Source organism: Coptis chinensis, chromosome 7 (genome assembly GCF_015680905.1).
Source record: "Coptis chinensis isolate HL-2020 chromosome 7, ASM1568090v1, whole genome shotgun sequence".
NCBI classification, from domain to species: domain Eukaryota; kingdom Viridiplantae; phylum Streptophyta; class Magnoliopsida; order Ranunculales; family Ranunculaceae; genus Coptis; species Coptis chinensis.
Window position 1 is genome coordinate 29,776,834 of NC_141462.1, and position 17,793 is coordinate 29,794,626.

A 17,793-nucleotide genomic window follows, 5' to 3' on the forward strand; every position below is an offset into this window, starting at 1 on the left:
AAAGGATTTCAGGGACACGTCAAACAAACCCTTTACAGTTGGTGCATTTAGAAAATTCAATATATCTAATACGCTTCATAATGTTTCATAATCATTTTTTGCCTAATAATATACTGGCCGCTATCTTGATTCGATACTTATGGAGGGATCCCATCTATTGAATTTACTTCAAAGTGCAGCAGTCCTCACTCCTCACACATTTCATTCATCACCAAACACATTAGTTTTATAATTTGACTATGTTAAGTTCAGAATACATCACTAAAAGTTCATTAACTACAGTGGCTTCACATCAAGTAAGAGTTTGAACCATTAACACATGCATTCCACAAAGAATGAATGTAAATAGTTGTGCTTACGGTAGTAGGTAAATTACCTTCAAAGTCACTAATGATCCAGCTTAATAGGATAATTCCATTGCAAGAATAAAATTAATAACTTTAGAAGTAATTTTGTATAAACTTTAAATATTGTATAAAAAGAAATTGAGAAATAAATATCAAAAGTTACAAAATATTCATTCTCTCAAACTAAAGCAGTACTTCGAATAACTAATATTCCTCTCCCTTGTTTTAGAGAATAATTAAAGAATAAAGGGTACATGTTATATATGTCCACTATTTGAAGAAGCTTATTGAAGAAGACTTGGATGAGTGTCACTCTTTTGCACAATCTACTTGGTGAATCCTACAATCAGAAGTTGAGAAAGTACTGAGAATTGCAAAAAATCCAGGCTCGCGATCACATTTGCTATAACAAAGTGAGACATGAATAATTTGTACTGATATCTAGTGTTTAGCTTTGAAAATACAGATACGTGAATAATGGACTATAGACTACAGAGATTGAATTTCATATGGTTCAAATAATTATCCAAGAAGTAAAAATATCAACCTCATAAAAACTTTCATTAACAAAGAGGTACCTGTTACTGAAGAAAAGCTAAAGGGGGAGTGGCTTGCTTGGAAGTGGCTATTTTTTCAGGAGTTTGTGTGTGTGTGTGTGTGTTTTTTTTTTTCCTGATGATGACGTGAAGAGAAGTAACATGGGTGAAGTGGCGAAGGAAGTCAAGGAACAAACTTTGTAAACTGTTATTTTATTTCGGTGGTTTAGTGTAATAATATCTCTTAGCCTTTTTCGATTTTGGCAATTTTTTGTTTTTGGCAAGTTTTGTTTTATAGTAAGTAAGACTCTATTTTGGTTTTTGGCTAGATGTTTATAGTAAGTAGGACTCTAAAGAATTATGTTTTTAGCTACGGTAACTCTTAATATTTATATATTGTAATTCCCGATCTGGTGTACCAATTATTTTCTTTTTGGAGTAAAAAAATAGTTGGTAGGCAAATCTTATCCTCCCTTTCCCTCCAAAACCTTCTTTATTGGGTAAGTTCAAAAACCAATCAAGGAAGAAGAAGACAAATCTGCCAAATTCTTTAGATTCTTGCTCTTATCCTCATGGCTAGTGATCAGACAAGTAGTATTAACACCACATCAACATCGTGGAGCTCTCTTTTTAGTGGTGCGGGTACAAATCGAACAACAACTGCCTTGAAGAGTTTTTCTCCATTACTACAAGATGGAGTGGCTGAAGTTCCTAGCAATATTGTGGAACAAGGTAAGCAACAATGGGATGAGTACTTGGTTGGGTATTTTCTAGATAAAAGACTCTCCTTTCCATTTGTAAAGGATTACCTAACCAAAATGTGGAAGCTAAAAGCCGGATTTGAGATTACAACAGACAAGGAGTTGTTCTACATCAACTTCATTAACAATGAGGACAGAAAGATGGTGCTTGATGAAGGTCCTGTATTCATTGCAGGTAGAGTTTTTATTCTTAAACCTTGGTCAATTGAAGTGGAGTTACAAAGAAACAAGGAATCTACTGTTCCTATATGGGTAAAATTAAGTGATGTTCCTAAAGTTTTATGGACCTTAGATGGCCTTTCTTATGTGGTTAGCCTGGTAGGGGATCCATTGTTTATGGACGATGCTATTGCGCAAAGGAAAAGACTCTCTTTTGCTCGTGCGTGTGTTGTGATCACTGTTAACCACAAATTCCAAAGTACTGTTAATCTTAAGGTTGAGGGAAGAGAGGTTACAGTTGGGGTGGAGTGCTCATGGAAACCTACATCCTGTGTAAAAATGCAATAAATTTGGGCATGCTACAACAAAGTGTACATATAGAACAAACCCAAATACAGTAAACCCATCTTGGGCTAGAAGGGTTACTGCAGAGAGAGGGGAAGCAAGTGGATAGGTTGTTTCTGTTGGGATATTTGGCCTTTACAAAGCTAATGAACATTTATTGATTATACATGATGATGTTTAATTAAATACGCGAATCTTATTATTATGCGTATGGGTGAGCTAATATCATATGATGAAACCATAAGTTCCATAGGTAATAGAATTAGAACAATCAAGCATATGAAGAGTCATGTGCGGGAGATTTGATATTGTATCTATTTACCTAGAATACTCACAGTTAGGGGTGAAGTCGGACACTTCACTTATAAGACTGTAATATACATAACTGCTATATGATAGGATAATGATATCTCAATCATTTGATATTGACTCTAAGTTTGTATATTGGTGTAGTCACATGACTGACACTGAGGGGATCAAAGTGAGAACACACTATAAATTCGCTGTTAAGGTTAGTGTGCAAATCTCACTCTACTAATTAATCCCTAGACTTGAGGAATTGTGAAAATTCATTGTGTCTCAAATTTATTACTTTGAGATGTTAAAAAGTAATGTCTATTCATATACTAGACTTGACGTTTTGGGTAATGAATGTAGGACGTCTTGAATCATGAATTCTAATAAAGGATCCACCACTCTACGGAGTTATGTAGTAGGAAATTGTGACATAACTAATTGAGCTAAAACCCGGACAGTATAAGAAATAGTTTCTTAATGCTCAATTAATGTTAAATGTCAAATTAGGTCAATTAGACATGGGTGTGACAGTGAAGAACAAATTCCCAATGGTCTAATTATGAATGCAAGTAAGGTGGAGGGACTTAGATATAATTAATGGTAGGTAAGGACTTTCTTGAAAGTTCCAAGGGCCTTATTGTAAATATGGATTTGTTAATGGGCAGTTTCCATATTAAAGAGATATATACTAAAAGTATTTTAATATATCAAGTACAAGTACTTGTATGACAAGGACTTGTCTTCTTAAGATAAGACTTGAAATCCTAAGTGGATCCCACTATACACACACTTACGTATTCTCAAAATTTTTCTATATAAGATAATGACATTTTGGAGAAAGGGACCATTAGTCTTTCTAGGAAAAGTACAACTAAAAGTAGGAGAAAAGCAAAAGTGTTTTGTGGTGTGTTGTGTGGTGAATACTACTAGAAGGTTGAAGACTAAGTGATTTGGATTCAGCTTTGGAAAGTTTCTATTTACTGTCAATCTCCAATTTCGGTAGCTTTGAAGGTATTTTTCTTTTAATTTCTTTTTTGATTAATAATAAATTAGCATGCTAAAGATGTAGGATTAAAGTAATCCCAACAAGTGGTATCGGAGCGGGTCATGCTATAATCTATTTTTGATTTGCTTTTAATAGAATAATCAAATTTTTTTTTTTTTTTTTTTTTTAAATTTTTTATTGTACATATATATATGATATAAGGTAATTTCAGATCTGCATGTTCTAAGAAATAAAGGTTAATTTTTTTTTGTATTGGAATATACTATTTAAAATTGAAAAAGAAAAGAAAAGAAAAGATATATTAACTGGAACATACTATTTAAAATTGAAAAAGAAAAGAAAAGAAAAGATATATTAACGTTGTTAACATAAGATGTTAGTTTAATTAATGTGTTTTTTTTATGGGACCACATGCTGATAAAGGACGAAATTTTTCTTTGAAGAAAAGTGCATAGTTTCTGTACTATTAAGTCATAGGCATCTTTTGTCTTGATATAGTGATATATGGATGTGAGTGCTTGCTGTTAATGTTTTAGGGACTCTGTGAAATTGGGCTAGAGAGTCTCATTTAAAAAAAAAACAACTCAAAAGCCCTTACCTATAATATTTTTGGGTTTTAATACCCCTGCATTGTTTTTATCCCCCGCAAGTGTTTTTTTATATAAAATCTTTAGAATCTAAGCTTTTGACTCGAGAACAGGCCGCCACCTGTTATTTTTTTAATATAATTTATTCTCTTTTTCACCCTTCCAAGATAACTACCTGTATATAAGATAACTACCAGAATAAGATTGAATAATATAACTACAAGTAGATAAGATAACTACCATAACAAAAAGAGTAGATTTTGGGTTTGAATAGAATTTAGAAGAAGGTACGTGGATTGCTCCACAAAGTAAATAAGAGACCCAAGAACTGCTGAAGATGCTGACCGTGCTTATGTCAATTCCAGCTTCTCCTCCTAGTTACGGAAAAAAAATTTTCTTTTTTTTATTTGAATATAATTTTTGAGAATTTGATACTGATGAAAAAGATGAACAGTGTTTACTTTTGTATATCCATTTTATTGATCAAAATGTACTATTCTTTCATTTATTATTCGAATATTCTATGTTTCTTTCTTTAAATTTGCAAAACTGTCAATGCCATTTCAGTTGTAGTAGTTCAATTCTTATATATTGCTACTTGATAATTCCAGTGGTGTATTGAATCTAGGCCACTCATAACAGCAAAATGTACTGGTGTATTGCTCCACAAAGTACTATCCAAAGGCCTAGAAGCCTGGAGTAAATAACTTAAATATATGTTTTAAAATATATATTTTAAAATGTTGAGTTTCAAAATAACTTAAATACATTTACAATTTATGAATTTTTTAAGAGATTATGAGAGAGGAAATCTCGTTGTTTCACATATTGTAGAAGTAGTTGCAAATAATTAAATAGGATATTTTTGTCAATTGTTTCAAAAAGTAGTTAAACATGTGTCAAATTCTGGTTTTGGCCAAACTTGGGTGTAAAAACTAAAAATATTATGCCTCTGTCTTAGGAGTCCAAAATATTCTTAAAAGACTCTCTTAAACTAATTTTCTATCTGTCCTTTAGTGCATGCCTTTTGTACTTGTTGTACATGGTTTTTTTATGCTTAAGCTTTAAACCACGAGGGCAGAAAGCGTTATTTGCTTTTGTGAAAGGGGTAATTTTTCTGAAAATTGCATAAGGGCCACATGATAGTAAAAGACGAGATTTGTTATGTCACTCTTTTGTCTTGACTCATAAGGAGATATATGTAACACAAGTACAGCAGACAGGTTTTGCATAAACAACTATGTGGTTTTTTTTTGCTTAAGTTTGGAAGTTATCACTATCATTCATAGTATATAGGCCGGATCTTAGAAGTACATACTTATTTTAAATGAGCTCAAATTTTGTGGAGATGATCTTTATGGTATGTAGGTAATACCCACAAAACATTATAGTTGAATTTATTTTCTAGGTGATTGGTAAAGGCATTTAATTTACGAATTGAATCCCTTGCTACACCATTATCAATTCCATAGAAATTATATTTTTAGATATGATTAATATGATCCCTATGAATAAATTAATTGCATGCTAAAATATTTTTGCCTATTGTCTATTCTTAAGAAGGAAAATTCATATATGGCTAGTGGGAGTGTTTTCTCTTACAGATTCATTATCTCACAGTTACATTAATGAATTATGATGATGGTAGACTTGGCTGAAATATAGTTGACAGCCCTACGGTTTGTGCAATTATATTTTAGTAGCAAAAAGAATAATAATGGAAATCATATTACATGTATGTAAAATTGATGGGTCTAGAAGAACTTGCCTGATTAAGTTGAATAATTTTGATGCCTTATGGATAAGAGATTATTTATAAGTATTAGGTTTCCATTGCTTATATTTGTCTTATTAATACAATATGAATGGTGTTGTATTGTTATTATATAAGCGGGTAATTGGTTTATTAAATTCCTAAAACCAATATTAAATACATTATAATAATTTTTATGTATATGTAATTGTTCCAGATATGTCACAATCAATTCTCAATCCCTTAGCATCTATCTTGACTGCTGAAAGTTGGGCTAAAACAAAAGGTAATTGTTACTATTGTGAAAAGCATTGTGGGGAGTATTTGTTTTTGAAACAAATAGATAAAGAATGTATGCAATCCTTTATTCTTGAAACCAATTTGTTGGTTTTTCCTTCTGACACCTGGTGTGTGGACTCAGGGGCCACTAACCACGTTTGTAATATATTATATGGGTTTTAGGAAACAAGAATGTTGAATGAAGGAGAGGTGTACTTGACACTGGGTACAAAGGCAAAGGTTGCCGCAGTATTGGTAGGAGTTTATTGTTTAGCATTAGGTGAGAAAATGTTGGTTTTAGAAGACTGTTACTATGTTCCAGAGATAAGGAGAAATTTGGTTTCTGTTTCTGCACTTAATAAGTCAGGATATTCCACTTCGTTTGATTCAAAGGTTGTAATCAGACTAAATGGAAAGTTTATTGCCTCTGGTAGTTTAGAAAATGGTCTCTATATACTTTCTCCTATGCTAGAAATAAATGATACTGTTGTTGGTAATTCATCAAAGGTCTTGCCTCAAAAGAGGAAGTCAACTTCTTTTAATCCAACATACTTATGGCATTTAAGACTTGGTCATATCAATCTAAACAGGATTGACAGGTTGGTGAAAGATGGAGTTTAAGTTCACTTTCTTTAGAACCTTTCCCAACTTGTGAGTCTTGCTTAGAAGGAAAAATGACTAAGAGATCCTTTAAAGCTAAAGGGTCAAGAGCCACAGAGTTATTGGAGTTAGTACATACCGATGTATGTGGACCCATTAATGTGAAAGCAAGAGATAACTTTGAATATTTTATCACTTTTACTGATGATTATTCAAGGTATGGTTATGTGTATTTGATGCACAAAAAGTTTGAATCTTTTGAAAAGTTCAAAGAATTCAAAGCAGAAGCTGAAAAGCAAAATGGTAAACTAATTAAAACACTTTGATCAGATCGAGGTGGTGAATACCTCTCAGATGAGTTCAAAGAGTACTTAATGCAAAATGGGATTTTGTCTCAATTAAGTGCACCAAGAACTCCACAACAGAATAGGGTTTCTGAAAGAAAGAACAAAACCTTATTGGATATAGTTTGATCCATGATGAGTTATTCAACTCTACCTATATCTTTTTGGGGATGCGCCTTAAAAACAACGATATATATTTTGAATTTGGTTCCTTCTAAGTCAGTTCCTAAAACTCCTAGGGAGTTATGGTCTGGGTGAAAGCCTAGTTTACACCACATACATGTATGGGGCTGTCCTGCGCATGTACTCAAAGGAAAGACTGGCAAGTTAGAATCAAGAACTGAAGTATGTATGTTTATATGGTATCCAAAAGGAACTCGAGGTGGTTTATTTTATAATCCAAGAGAACAAACAGTGTTTGTGAGTACAAATGTTAAGTATCTTGAGGAAGATTATATTGTGAAACGAAAACCTCGTAGTGAAATGGTCATTGAAGAAATGACGGCAGATACTCCTGGTGACACTTCCTCTTTTTGAGTGTGTAGATGTGGTATGGTGTAGATAGATGATGGTCGTTGAACAAAAGAGAAGCGTATCAAAACCTAACTATCCCTCAATAAGTAAAGGATGAGTAGGGTATCGTTCCACTTTTAAGTGTATGTTATGTGAAGAACAGGACCGGAAAGGGGGTTTGAGGGATTAAAAACTAATATAGTAGAGATTGTAGATTCTAATGCTAAACTAAGTTAAACTAACTAAACTATTGAGAATTTATAAGAGAGAGAATTCAAGAGATTAGAATCCACCAATACTTTTAATCTATGACCTTCTGCTTCATGGTTGTTCTTACAAGTAGACTACAATTAGGCAATCGAGCGAGTGCCGATGCCCTTTTGGACGAAACATCGTTAACAATTTATTCTACTTAAGGTTATTCCTATGTTTATGCTATTAATATCTTCTTTCCTTTTATGTAAGCTCGGGCAGCCATTCAATGTATTACCAAGAGCAACATCAAGGAGTACTTCCTAATAGGGTAGCCATTCAATGAATCACCACTTAAGGCAAACACAAAGAATACTTCCCCTAGCAACCACCTCCCTGAGCTACCCCTTCTAAGGCAACACAAAGAATACTTCCCTAACTCTAAAGAATTACACTACTAGAAGAAAAGTAAAGAACACTAGCATGATATTAATATTGCAAAACATAAACCCTATTCTATACTTCCATCCCCTGGTGTGGGCAATGGAACTAATAACTACAAACATAAAGAACTAACCTGATTGAAGAACACCATGAACCAGGAAGAATCATTAAACCTTAAGACAGCGGCTTCATCTCCTCCCTTGAAGGAGAAGATTAGCCTTCCATATAGAAGGAAGAACAAGAAGAAGAAGAATTGAAGAACATAAGACTAGAAAGACTAATTTATTAAGACTCAGCTAGTTAAAACCGGTCTTTTATTATTAATCTCTCTCTGCCTCAAGTTAAGGAGACAAGAATATAAGTGAATTGGCCAATTACATGAGGCACTTAGGTCCTCTATTTTAGGGGTTACAATGAGCTCTAGAAGCATTCCAAACCGTCATTTATTTCCTAATACAAATAGACTTCTTCCGAGTCCCGACTTCGTCTTCAAACCGAGAAGGAATTGGCCACAATTGTCGATTCATGCATGCCGGACGCATTATTCATGCGTCCCCAGACTTAATCAATGCGTCGGGACCTTCGATCTATCGTCCCAGACTCAATCAATGCGTCTGGACGCTCTCGATCCATCGTCCCAGACGATAAGCCGATTTTCTCTCTTCTGCTCTATCCTTCTATCCTCTTTTGCGGGCTTTGGTCCAAGCAACGAATCCTTTGGCCTTGGGCTTCCAAATAGACTTTAATATAGGTCCAAGTCGCATCTTTAACAGCTCCAATTCTTTGGCCTTCTCCATGATTGTCCACGGGCCTCCCATGTGATCCTTAATGCTCCGAATTGCTTCGTTTTACCCCATTTTCTCTAATATTCTACAAAACTCTCTTTTTCACCTGTAGAATCTTAAAACACAACTTATAAACACTATTAGTCCACTAAGATGGCTAAACAAGAGGCATAATCGAGGGTTAAATAGCACTTTTTGAGCACTTATCACCTGGTAATGTTCAATCTGAATTAACTCCTAGTTTAGATGAAAACCTTCCAAATGAAGTTCCGAGTTTACCTAAACCTACTCCAGTACTTCGTCGTAGTGGGAAGGCAATTAGACCTCCAGAAAAGTTAATCCTATTAGGGGAAACTTTCTCTGTTATATCAGATAATCAGGATGTAGATCCAATGAACTACGAAGAAGCAATTTTTGACATTGATTCAAGAAAATGGCTTGAAGCAATGAGATCGGAAATGGAGTCCATGTATTCCAACAATGTCTGGGAACTTGTAGATCCTTTGCCAAATATTAAGCCTATTAAGAATAAATGGTTATTCAAAAGGAAAAGAGGAGTCGATAGAAAGGTAGAGACTTTTAAAGTGAGACTGGTGGCGAAAGGATTTACTCAAAAAGAGGGTATCGATTATGAGGAAACTTTTTTGCCAGTGGCTATGCTTAAGTCCATTAGAGTCCTTCTTTCGATTGCTGCTCATTATGACTATGAGATTTGGTAGATGGATGTAAAGACCGCCTTTTTGAATGGTACAATCAAGGAGGACATTTATATGGTCCAACCTGAAGGTTTTACAGTTCCTAGACAAGAGCATAGAGTATGCAAGATAAAAAAGTTCATTTATGGACTTAAACAAGCTTCAAAGAGTTGGAATGTATGCTTTGATCAAGCAATCAAATCATTTGGTTTTGATCAATGTGAGGAAGAACCTTGTGTTTACAAGAAGGTTGAGGGTAAAACTATTATGTTTTTGGTCTTATTTGTAGATGATATACTACTCATTGAGAATGATGTAGGAAAATTGTCTACGGTGAAAATCTGGTTATCTAATCACTTTGAAATGAAATATTTAGGTGATGCAAGCTACATCCTAGGGATCAAGCTTTTGCGAGATCGCAAGAATAGGATGTTAGGATTGTCCCAATCGGCTTATGTTGATAAATTATTGGTCAAGTTTGCTATGCAAGATTCCAAGAAAGGCTTAATGCCTTTTAGACATGGAATTTCTCTTTCCAAGGATCAGTGTCCTAAAACACCTGAGGAAAAGAAGAAAATGCATGCATGTCCTTATGCTTCGGCAGTAGGAAGTTTGATGTACTCCATGTTGTGTATTAGACCAGACATTTGCTTTGCAGTTGGGATGGTCAATAGATACCAGAGTGATCCAAGTCCAGACCACTGGACTGCGGTCAAGCATATCCTAAAATATCTTAGACCAAAGAGTATATGTTGGTATATGGTAATGCAGACCTTGTGCCTATTGGCTATACCGACTCAGATTTTCAGTCAGATAAGGACTCCAGAAAGTCTACATCTGGATATGTGTTTACACTTGGTGGAGGAGCAGTTAGTTGGAGAAGTGTAAAACAACAATGTATTGCAGGTTCGACTATAGAGGCAGAGTATGTTGTTGCTAGTGAAGCAACAAAAGAGGTAGTCTGGTGCAAGAAGTTTTTGATGGAATTAGGAGTAGTACCTCAAACACAGATTCCTATAACATTATTTTGTGACAATAGTGGTGCAGTAGCTTAGTCCAAAGAGCCTAGGTATCATAAGAGGTCAAAACATGTGAAACGTAAGTATCATTTGACACGTGACATTGTGTAGCGTGGTGATATTGCAGTTACAAAGATTCCTACAGCTGAGAATCTTGCAGACCCTTTTACTAAATCTTTGCCTATCAATCATTTTGAGAGTCACATGGATAATATGGGTCTTAGAGTAGTTGCTAAATGGCTTTGAAGGCCAGTGGGAGATTGTTGGGATATTTAGCCTTTACAAAGCCAATGAACATTTATTGATTATACATGATGATGTTTAATTAAATACACGAATCTTATTATTATGCATATGGGTGAACTAATATCATATGATGAAACCATAAGTTCCATAGGTAATAGAATTAGAACAATCAAGCATATGAAGAGTCATGTGCGGGAGATTTGATTGTATCTATTTACCTAGAATATACTCATGATTAGGGGTGAAGTCGGACGCTTCACTTATAAGACTCAGAATATACATAACTGCTATATGATAAGATGATGATATCTCAATCATTTGAGTATGACTCTAAGTTTGTATATTGGTGTAGTCACATGACTCCATTAATCGAGGGGATCAAAGTGAGAACACACTATAAATTCGCTGTTAAGGTTAGTGTGCAAATCTCACTCTACCAATTAATCCCTAGACTTGAAGAATTGTGAAAATTCATTGTGTCTCAAATTTATTACTTTGAGACGTTTAAAAGTAATGCCTATTCATATACTAGACTTGACGTTTTGGGTAATGAATGTAGGACGTCTTGAATCACGAATTCTAATAAAGGATCTACCACTCTACGGAGTTATGTATTAGGAAATTGTGACATAACTAATTGAGCTCAAACCAGGCCGGTATAAGAAATAGTTTCTTAATGCTCAATTAATGTTAAATGTCAAATTGGGTCCATTAGACATAGGTGTGACAGTGAAGAACAAATTCCCAATGGTCTAATTGTGAATACAAGTAAGGTGGAGGGACTTAGATATACTTAATGGTAGGAAAGGACTTTCTTGAAAGTTCCAAGGGCCTTATTGTAAATATGGATTTGTTAATGGGCACTTTCCATATTAAAGAGATATATATTAAAAGTGTTTTAATATATCAAGTACAAGTACTTGTATAACAGGGACTTGTCCTCTTAAGATAAGAGACTTGGAATCCTAAGTGGATCCACTACACACACACTTACGTATTCTCAAAGTTTTTCTATATAAGAGAATGACATTTTGGAGAAAGGGACCATTAGTCTTTCTAGGAAAAGTACAACTAAAAGTAGGAGTAAAGCAACATTGTTTTGTGGTGTGTTGTGTGTTGAATACTATTAGAAGGCTGAAGACTAAGTGATTTGGATTCAACTTTAGAAAGTTTCTATTTACTGTCAATCTCCAATTCCGGTAGCTTTGAAGGTATTTTTCTTTTAATTTCTTTTTTGATAAATGATAGAGTAGCATGTTAAAGATGTAGGATTAGAGTAATCCCAACAGTTTCTCCCGCAGCTGTGGCGACGGAGTTAAATTTAAGCCCAGTAGGGGTTCATAGGCAAGAAAGAAACTTTGATGAAGGTACTCATGGTGGTGTGGATACAGAGACAAATCTAGTGAGTGAGGAAGAAGCAGTTTCAACTGCTATGGTGATTCACACTAGTTATGTTCAAACCTCATCCAATCTCTCAGGGGTTGCTTATAGTGAGTTTAGGGTCTGCTCCTCAACCTCAAACTCCAAAGGACAATGAACCAATTAGATTGAGTGGAGCACAATCAAACATAAGGGTGAATTTTGCTCCCCAATTGCAGGGTGCAATTGCGAGTAACTTTCATTTGATCTCACCAGGTGTAGTGGTATGTACACATTCAGAAACCGATATTACACAGGTGCAAGGTGGTGTTATTGGGGACCAAAGAGATCTCGAGGAGAGCATTATGGTTACACCTATCCAGAGTCACCAAGATAGGATTACTCCTTTTCCCCAACTACCCAATAGCCGAGAAAGAAATATGTATGAAGGGTTAGTTGCTGAAAATGGGGAGGTAGATGATATAGACGACGTATCAGATTATGAGGAAGAATTATTTAATGACCACTTGCCTAAAAGCAGGTCGAGGCATGAAACGTCTTCAGAGGATTGGTCCACTGTAAAACCAAAAAGAAGCAAAAGAATCCAAGAGCGTTCTTCTAGAGAAATTGAGCCTACTCTCGCAATGATGAAGAAGGTAAAGTCACTAACCAAAACCAAAAAGAGATATCTTGAGGATTATACGAAAGAGTTTTGGGATGACACCTTGGGACTCACATACGTGTGTTGTGCTTGCGGGTGTTTTTTCTGTGACTATGAGAAAGTGCAACTTCATCTTAGGAAAGATCATCCTAAAATAGTAAAGCAATTGGAGGCTAGAAAGTAGGAGATCAAATGAGACGATTTCTATGAATACTTGCTTGTGGTATGTGTAATGATTAATCTCATTTTTGTGAGGGCTTCATGCCTGCTGTAGTCTTTGTATGCTCCCTTTAATGATCTAGGTCGAATGGGCGCAATACCGTCGTGGATTATCAATAGGTCGCCTTAGTGGTATTTGCTCTCTATCTTTGTTTGGGGCTTGTGGATTGAAGGCAGACGGTCCCTCAGGTTATGGTTGATTGGGTTGCTGATTGTGGTTTTCTTGTCGGTTTTTGTTCCTTCGGGAATGTACGTGTTGGGAGATATCCCAAGTGTTTTAGGCTTGATGCCTTATGTTATGTGTACCTCTCTCTAATGATCATACTCTTAGGGAGGGTATGTAATGTTTCTCTTTGTGCAATAAACAGGTGTGGGTCTGCTTTAACCCGAGCAAACTTTTCAAAAAAAACAGTAAGACTCTTATAAGAAACTGATTGTTTACCGTAGGATCTCCCACAACTGTTTTCTCCACAGCCGCTCGATATTACAACATAAAAAAAAAAAACCAAACTGCTTTACAACGCCAGGAAAGACAAAGACAGAGAAGAATTTAAAGCTCATCAACTTTGATTTTCTTACAAGAGACCTCTTCTTACAAAGCGCATGTGACAAGCAAGACCTTGTTCTTTCACTCTTTCTGTGAGCGCGTTACAGGGACACTGTTGGAATTTGATGTTTTTGCATGGGAAGCTCATATATAAGTCTACTAGATTCTCAACACTTGTTCAAAATTTTCATCAACACAGCTCATAGAGAGAGAAAGAAAACAATCTTCCCAATCTCTCTTTACAGCTTAAAGAGTAAAGAAAGTGTTTAACATCAGTGCCTTGTGAAAGAGGGATATGAAGAATTCTAATCAAGAGTCTTCTTTTGTTTCATCCTTTTCTTGTTGTTCATCATATGTTTTTCATTGGGTTTTGATCCCTTTAATTGTTGTATCTGGGTTTGTTTGTATAGCTGGACCAAAAACTTCGTCTTGGGCTTCTCTAGATTATTATTCTTCATGGTTATGTAGAAGTGGAGTTCCTCTTTCTTCTTCTTCTTCTGATGTTAGTAGAAGTAGTATTTTTCAGAGTACTACCAATAATAAGAGTAGTTCATCTACTGAAGAAAGTCAGAAGTATGTAGGTTTGCATACAGAGGTGGTTGGTACTCCTAAGGTACAAGAAGAAGTTATCTTTGATGTTTCTACTTTAAATCAGTCTTCTTCACCAACATTAATTGCTCAAGAAATTGTTGGAATCCATCAACCAGTAAGTTTAATCTCTGTCTCAGCTCGATCTCTTCAATTTTAGTTTTATTTTTATCGTTACACTTGGTTGTTTAGTGGCAAGCTCAAATGTCCCTTGTAATTGGACCTCTTCCAAGGACTTGGCCGGGTTAATTGCGAGTGGTACACTAGTACGTTACTACTTACAACCATATCATTTGTTGAAAATGGTTGTCTGTATCTATTTTTAGCTTATTTTTTGTGGCATTGCAGGGTATAATGCATGAATTTGTATTTATTTAAGAGATGTTGAAGAGGTGTTGTGTACTGTATAGAACGAAAATTTTATTCAGGCCCACTACTTAGCAAGAGTAATGTTTGGCCATTTCTTAGCAAGACTAATGATGTTTGGCCATTTCTTAGCAAGACTAATGTTTGGACTTTGGACTTTGGAGCACTATTTTTATTCCATATTAAAGTGAAGTGTCCACTACGTAGGAAGACTATTTTCTTTTTCGTTTCTTTTTGTTGGTTTTTTTTTAATGCACCACGACTCCCATGACCAGCTTGTTAATAGTCAATGCAACTACACTATACGTCTATACCAAGACTAATGTTTGGCCATTTCTTGGTAAACCTAGAATTCTAAGCCTCTTAGCTATATTACCTATACATATATGAAAAGTGCAGTCAATGGAGTTTGGACTTTGGAGTACGATTTATTATTCCATATTAAAGTGAAGTGCCCATGCTTAAGATTTATTTGTTTGTTTTCATTTTTTTTCCTCAATGGTTGGACTTGACATCAGTTGTATTATTAAGTTTCATATATGTATTAAATTTTCTTGCGTAATGTGAATCTCCGGAGATTGTGAAATTCAGTAATGAGTTGTATGTGCAGGAAGAGGGATTGCAAGGTCCCACTAATGCATCAGATATAACTATTAATACAACAAGAGATGTAAGAAATTATACAAAATTAGATAAGCTTGAAGCTGGCCTTTCTAGAGCTCGGGCTGCAATTACACAAGTTTCTAAGAACGGAACTCAAATCGTTGATCCTGATTACATTCCTCAGGGTCCCATGTACTGTAATGCACGTTCCTTTCAAAGGTATGCATTTTTGGTTCTAGTACTCCTTTAATTATTTTGGATCCTTTGTCCGTAATTTTGGATTTGCAGTTTCGTGATACGGTGATACCTAGCTATAACCTATTCAGTATCAGTATGTGATCGAGTAAAGCAATGAGTTAATGCAGGAGTTATTTGGAAATGGAAAAACAGTTTAAGGTCTTTGTCTATGAAGAAGGAGAACCACCACTATTCCATAATGGTCCTTGCAAGAGCATTTATTCCTCTGAAGGAAACTTTATTCACCTAATGGAAGTTGAACCACAGTTTCGAACCCGTGATCCTGATAAAGCGCATGTGTATTTCCTTCCCTTCAGTGTCACTATGATGGTTCATTATGTCTATGTTAAGAACTCACACGATATAAGCCCCATTAAGCAGACTGTCACTGACTACGTCAATGTTGTTGCGACAAAATACCCCTATTGGAACAGAAGCCTTGGAGCTGATCATTTCATACTTTCTTGCCATGATTGGGTAAGTCATATATCTAGCTTTTGTGTTCTTATATCCCTTTGCGATAAAGCTGTCATTGTAATTAGAATGATTGTCACTTAGCTAGGAAATCTTTGTGCTGAAGATCTAGTCTAGCCTAGCTAATAATTCACTGTGTCTGCAACTTGTATTGGGTGGCCTTGGTGAGTTAAGTTAGACCCTGAACCGCCAATATTACTTGTGTACCCAAAGCTCATCAACGCATCCTCAGTTGTGTCCTGAAATTCATAAACCGATCATCTTACCTTAGTGTTCACAGTACTCAACCTTCAACTAAAGCGGTCCAAGGGTTATTACAAATTACTGATTAAGATATGTTGGACTGCATTAGCTTCTTGTTGATGCGCTCATATTCGTTATTCAAATAATTTACTTAAATGATAATTGAATAAAGGTTCAGAAGGAAAGAGATGAGGCACATACTTACTGTTGGCAAGAATTGGTTGGGATCATAGTGATTCACATCATTTGGCAAAATGTTGTGTCACAATTTTATTTACTTAGCTTATAACCAGGTTATTAAATGGTATGTTGTGTCACATGATGTATGCCTAACCTTCAAAGATTGTCTACATCCAACTTCTCAGTCCTAAACGGCTAAACCAAACCAGACCTATAGTTAGGCTGAGCCAGTTAGTTTAGTATGTCATCATTTCACATTATGTATGTAATTTTTGCTGCTGCAGGGGCCTGTTACATCTACCTACATTCCTTACATGTACAAAAACTCTATCCGGGCTCTATGCAATGCTAACATGTCGGAAGGGTTCCAACCTTCCAAAGATGTATCCTTCCCAGAGATCAATCTCAAAACCGGTGATATCAAGGGTTGGATTGGTGGCCCATCTCCATCTCATCGTCCAATCCTCGCATTTTTTGCTGGTGGATTGCATGGTCCAATACGCCCTATTCTTTTCGAGCACTGGAAGAACAAAGACAGCGAGATTCAAGTTTACGAAAAACTTCCGGGTAAGATGATATACCAAGACATGATGAAGAAGAGCAAGTTCTGCATATGTCCCAGTGGGTATGAAGTTGCAAGCCCGAGGATAGTGGAAGCAATATATGCAGGTTGTATCCCGGTGTTGATATCTGACAATTATGTACCTCCATTTAGTGATGTCCTTAACTGGAAATCATTCTCCGTCGAAGTTCCAGTGAGCAGGATTCCAGAGCTAAAAGGTATATTGACGAGTATATCACAGAATCAGTACATTAGGATGCAAAGAAGGTTACGTCAAATAAGGAAGCATTTTGAAGTAAATTCTCCTCCAAAAAGGTTCGACGTATTCTACATGATCCTTCATTCTATCTGGCTAAGACGGTTGAATGTTCGCATACATGAACTGGCTTAGATGTTCTTTGTTATTTGTTATTTTGTGACAGTAAGTCAATCATCAGCCATCACTTCAATTCTGACAGATGTGTATAAACTTGCAAAAGTGTAATTGTTAATGCTCCATATTGTACGTTGATAGTTGATGCTGTAAAGCCAATAACAGGAAAAGAAATCAAGTCGGGGTCCAACTCTGTATCACTGTATGTACATAATATAACAAAATAAAGGTTTTGGTCATGTATGTATTTCCCGGCAGCTGGTGTGTTCTGAAGGTAATTTAATTTGGTGTACTTGACAAGCTAGGTTTTGAGATGCATGTATTCATCATCATATTATTCAATTTTGTTTTCAGTGTGTATATGTTGATTCCTTGAAAATTGATATTTATCGAAAGGTAGAAATTCTCACCTGCTAGAAGATTTGTCAACCTTTTAGCAACCTCGCACATTATAATTTACTAAAAACACTAAA

The 17,793-nt window shown here is 35.5% G+C and overlaps 2 protein-coding genes across 2 annotated transcripts; both read left to right on the plus strand.

Moving 5' to 3' along the window:
• Nucleotides 1-1,455: 1,455 nt before the first annotated feature.
• On the plus strand, nucleotides 1,456-2,151 carry LOC147487048 (uncharacterized). Its single transcript, XM_086573922.1, has one exon. The coding sequence runs from the start codon at nucleotides 1,456-1,458 to the stop codon at nucleotides 2,149-2,151; it is 696 nt and encodes a 231-aa protein (XP_086430048.1).
• An 11,514-nt stretch (nucleotides 2,152-13,665) lies between these two features.
• Nucleotides 13,666-17,577, plus strand: LOC147487049 (putative glycosyltransferase At5g03795). The gene is made up of 4 exons (XM_086573374.1): nucleotides 13,666-14,400; nucleotides 15,259-15,470; nucleotides 15,617-15,965; nucleotides 16,670-17,577. Exons 1-4 carry the CDS (start codon nucleotides 13,990-13,992, stop codon nucleotides 17,336-17,338), a joined length of 1,641 nt encoding a protein of 546 aa, XP_086429500.1. The 5' UTR covers nucleotides 13,666-13,989; the 3' UTR covers nucleotides 17,339-17,577.
• Nucleotides 17,578-17,793: the final 216 nt, after the last annotated feature.

Coding starts and splice junctions, on each gene's coding strand:
- LOC147487049 (XM_086573374.1), top strand. CDS start 13,990: ATGAAGAATTCTAATCAAGAGTCTTCTTTTGTTTCATCCTTTTCTTGT. Junction 14,401..15,258: donor TTGTTGGAATCCATCAACCA/GTAAGTTTAATC, acceptor TTGTATGTGCAG/GAAGAGGGATTGCAAGGTCC. Junction 15,471..15,616: donor AATGCACGTTCCTTTCAAAG/GTATGCATTTTT, acceptor GAGTTAATGCAG/GAGTTATTTGGAAATGGAAA.
- LOC147487048 (XM_086573922.1), top strand. CDS start 1,456: ATGGCTAGTGATCAGACAAGTAGTATTAACACCACATCAACATCGTGG.